The 4199-nt window shown below is 42.3% G+C and overlaps 1 protein-coding gene across 1 annotated transcript; it reads right to left on the bottom strand.

The window, feature by feature from the left end:
* Positions 1–1722: 1722 nt before the first annotated feature.
* LOC121973759 lies at positions 1723–3246 on the bottom strand. Its single transcript, XM_042525119.1, has 4 exons — positions 2791–3246; positions 2542–2697; positions 2379–2462; positions 1723–2272 (listed from the first exon to the last, which is right to left on the bottom strand). The coding sequence occupies exons 1-4, from the start codon at positions 3205–3207 to the stop codon at positions 1982–1984; spliced, it is 948 nt and encodes a 315-aa protein (XP_042381053.1). The 5' UTR covers positions 3208–3246; the 3' UTR covers positions 1723–1981.
* Positions 3247–4199: the final 953 nt, after the last annotated feature.

The following is a 4199-nucleotide window of genomic DNA, read 5'->3' as shown; positions in this document are numbered from 1 at the left end:
GGAGATATCAGACTCACATTGGGCCTGATATGAAGTGATATCAGGCCCAACGTGAGCCTGATATCTCTTCATATAAGGCCTAATAACAAAAAAAAAAGAATAAAAAAAGAAAGAAAGAGAGATTTTGACCTAGAGAGCTCCGATTGCATCCGTTTCAGTTTCTGTGAATTTCTAATTTTGCAAGGAGTTCAAATATATTCTCCATTATTATTTTTCACATTCCTAGTGGTGGACCAGAGGTTTTGAAAAACCTAAAATGTATAGAGATTGTTTTGCTGATTCTTTCTTATTATATTTTAACATCTTTTAGAAGTTAAAAAAAAATAATAGATAGCATATTTTAACTCCTTGCAATATTAAAAATCCACAGAAACTGAAATGGATGCAATCGGAGCTCTAGGTCCATTAGTGGGTTTTGATCGAAACCCACTGATGGACCTAAAGAGCTCTGATTGCACCCTTTTCAGTTCGTGTGGATTTTTAAAATTACAAGGAGTCCAAATATTCCCTTCATTATTATTTTCGGCATTCCTAGTGGTGGACCAGAGGTTTTGAAAAACCTAAATATATTTTTCTTTCTTTCTTTATTTTTTTTCTTTTTTTTTCGTTATTAGGCCTGATATCTCCCATATTAGGCCCACGTTGGGCCTGATATGGGGAGATATCAGACCCACGTTGGACCTGATATGGGGAGATATCAGTCCCACATTGGGCCTGATGTGAAGAGATATCAGACTCACGTTATTTTCTGCATTTATAGTAGTGGAACAGAGGTGTTGAACAATCTAAATCTTTTTTTTGTTTTGTTTTTTTCCCTGTTGTTAGGCCTGATAGTAGTGGACTTGTTATTTTTTTCCCTCTTTACATTTATATACATGTAGAAATCAATCTAAATCTTATCAGGCCCAACGTAGATAATAAAAAGAAGAAGAAAGAGAAGATACGTTACATGCATAATAGGAAAAAGAATAGAGAAACAAAGAAAAGAAAAAGGAATCAATTAAATTTGTCAGAAGGGTAGAATAGGAAATCATTGTAAAATGGTGTGTCATTTGGTAAATGTTAAAGTAATATGCTTTTTTTAATAAATTCAAAAACTTAAGTACGCCTTTTGGTAAATTGTCAAAACCTCTTTAGTCAGGGTCTCGTTCTAAGGGATGACTAGACGAAGACCGTGCTTGTTACTTTGATGTGGCGTTGTTGTCCTTACCCTGAGAGGAATAATTTTGAATTTGTGACCCCTGAACTTCCGTATTGACATCGTTAAGAGAACTGAATATGAAATGTTGAGATGGAGACTTCGAGAGGAATAATCGCGAATTCGTGAGTCGTGACCCCTGAAGTCTGAACTCTCTGGGTTCCTAAAACTTGAGGTTATCAACTTTAATTTTTTTGGCAACATCAATGTTAGTACAAGAGCAATTAGGATAAAAAAAAAATAGAAGGAGAATAAGACGAGGTCAAATCCTCTAGTTCATAATTTTCTGGATCAGAGGAGGTCCTGCATATTCATTGATGTAAGGAATTGGATCCCACCTATTTAACGGATGGAGTACAATTCATCCATCTAATGAACATATAAGGGTCTATGATTGATCCAGAAATTCTGGACCGAGCATCCCTGCCCGAATAAGACACGGGCCCTCTTTTGCTGATAATTTTTACCCAGCTTATTTAATTAATTTAACTTCACCACCACTATTCTTCTAAGCCAACTTGCTAGGCAAGCCAACTTCTCAACCCTTTTTTCCTTATTAAAAATTTCAAATTTCAGATATTATTTCCTGAAATAGAATTATTGGTCATATTTTAATTGTTCTACTAGACCTAATTAACGACGAATGCAAGAAAAAACACTTCGCTCTTTGTTGCGGAAAGATTTTATTATTTTCTTCTCTTAAATTTGCTGATCGACGTCGATCGATCAGGTTTCCCTCAGATTCGTTGACTTGATCGGCGAAAGCTTTGCTCGAAGAACTTGTCACTTCTTACTCAGGTTCTTCTCCCCGCTGGACGATGGCTTAATCTCTTCTGCAACTCGTTTCGATCGATCCTGACCTTCCGCAGTTGGCTTTGCGGAGTGAGCTTGCTGGATCTCTAGCTTCAGGTGCTCCACCATCTCCGTGAACTCGTCGAAATTGGACACTTGAACCGACATGGATGTGGACTCCTCGAAGAACTTCTTCCCATGAAACACACTCCGGACTTCCTTAAACATGTCGTAGCTCTTTTTGGCTCTTTCTTTGTCGTTCATCAGAATGTAGATAACCGCCTGCACGCGAGCCCAACAAAAACTCCTATATGTTAAATTTGAAAATCGCCAGCGAAATAGCTAGCGTTGACCGATCGAGATCAACTGGACTTATTCAATTCCCCACCCGATACAAAGGAGCTCGAGCGTCCGCAGAAGAAACGTCCTCTCTTTTCAGGCACTGGAAGCTCAGAGCTTTTTCGTAGTCTCCCTTTGTGAAAGAGTAATTAAAGAGATTAAGGTATATTGAGGTGAGTGAGCGTTTATGTGTACGTATATACCGTACGTACCTTGTAGATGTACATTTCGACCAGTAAGAGCTCGAGCTCGTGCACCTCGTGCGTGTGCTCGCATGCCTGCTGCTCCTTGGCTTTCTTTAGGGCGGCTTCGAGCAATTCGATCGCTTCCTTCTCTTTTCCGCTCAGCTCTATGATCCCCACGTTTGCCTGCGGGCCGGCGACACGCCGGGAATTTCTCAGCTGGAGATGGAGATCAGAAGGCATGCAGAAATGAGGCGGGAAATTAATTAATTAACCGACGTATAGTTTGACGAAGTCGAGGAGGGGCTGCTGGAGCTCCCGGCGCATGTCTTCGACGGCCGTACTCAGCTCGGCGGGAGAGGCGCGGTGGATGAGCTTGAACCGCCGCATCGCCTTGTCGCCGCCTTGCAGCATCGCCAGCGACATCGAGCGAGCGAGTCGTGGCTGCTGCGGCGGCGGAGTAGGGGGCGTCGAGCTCCGTGCCTTCTTTTGCTTGTACGCCAGCGCCAGGCACACCGACGTCAGGATGAGTGCGCCCCCCGCCGGGCTTTTCAGCAGGTGCAGGCAAGCGCCGCCCATTGCCCGCGCCGTCGAGGCTATCCACCCCAACAACCCCGTGCTCCCCGCCGGCTCTGTGGCGGCGGCTTGCTGCGGCTTGGGGCGATCGACGGAGGAGACGTAGATTTCCTCGGCCATGATCGATACCGATTTTGGTGTCTTCTATAAATTGAAACATGGAGGAGATCGGAATTATAAAGCATGCAGGGGATGGATGTCTTGCTTGGAGCAGGAGAAAAGAGTCAAGTGTTCAGAAGGGTTGATCATAAAGGTCTGCGTGACAGGAGAGCAACGTATATATCCCTAAGAATTTAAGGCAGCTAATTGATCCATTTAATATTGCATGCATTAAGCTATGCAATGTAAAATAACTGGTGAAGAATCTTTAAATTAATTTCTCGTCTCAATGATTAAATTATTATCTAAATATATGCAGACCACGGATCACATACCAAAATAGGTCTTAACTACTGAAAGCAAGGAATTTTTTCACACACGACCATTAAAAATAGTGTTTTAAAGCAGCTCCGCTCCTTGAAAGATAGACACAAAGAAGCTAATTTGGCTCCATATATCTTGATTCTGTTGTTTCAAATCCTAATTAACTACTTGTAGCATAGCATGTTTTGTTGAGGATGATTCCTTAGTATTTAACTTGGAACCACTTCTTAGCATCCTCCTTAGTGAATCGATGTTTGATGTGCCGGGATAATTTTAGTTGTCTCAGTTAATGATAATAATAAAAATTAATTTTGAATTGTTTTTATTATATTTAACATCATAATTAACATTGATGATCTTGTCCGAATGCTGAATCAACGGACGCTGGGCACGTGGCGCTCTCCAAGTCGCTGATGTAGATCTCCGGCTAGTTGTACGAAACTCTGGCGAACCTGCACAGAAGTCGGGCCGGGAAAGGGTTCCCGGCGACGACCCTCCGACGCTCAAGTCAGGCAAGCAAGCAGTGAAAAAGTGGCTCCCAAAATATTAGAACGCGTACCTTCGACGAAGGGTGAAGACCCTTTATATAGGGCTGTGAAGAGGCTTGGGCACATGTACCGAGGTGCATACGTGTCCTCTGTCCATACCTCGGTATGAGTTTGTCAGAAGAGCTTACCTGACCCCATACT

This window comes from Zingiber officinale, chromosome 4A (assembly GCF_018446385.1).
Source record: "Zingiber officinale cultivar Zhangliang chromosome 4A, Zo_v1.1, whole genome shotgun sequence".
In the NCBI taxonomy this organism is placed as follows: Eukaryota; Viridiplantae; Streptophyta; class Magnoliopsida; order Zingiberales; family Zingiberaceae; genus Zingiber; species Zingiber officinale.
This window is presented reverse-complemented; position numbering and strand designations above follow the sequence as displayed.

Coding starts and splice junctions, on each gene's coding strand:
- LOC121973759 (XM_042525119.1), bottom strand. CDS start 3,207: ATGGCCGAGGAAATCTACGTCTCCTCCGTCGATCGCCCCAAGCCGCAG. Junction 2,463..2,541: donor TCGAAATGTACATCTACAAG/GTACGTACGGTA, acceptor TCTTTCACAAAG/GGAGACTACGAAAAAGCTCT. Junction 2,273..2,378: donor CTCGAGCTCCTTTGTATCGG/GTGGGGAATTGA, acceptor GCTCGCGTGCAG/GCGGTTATCTACATTCTGAT.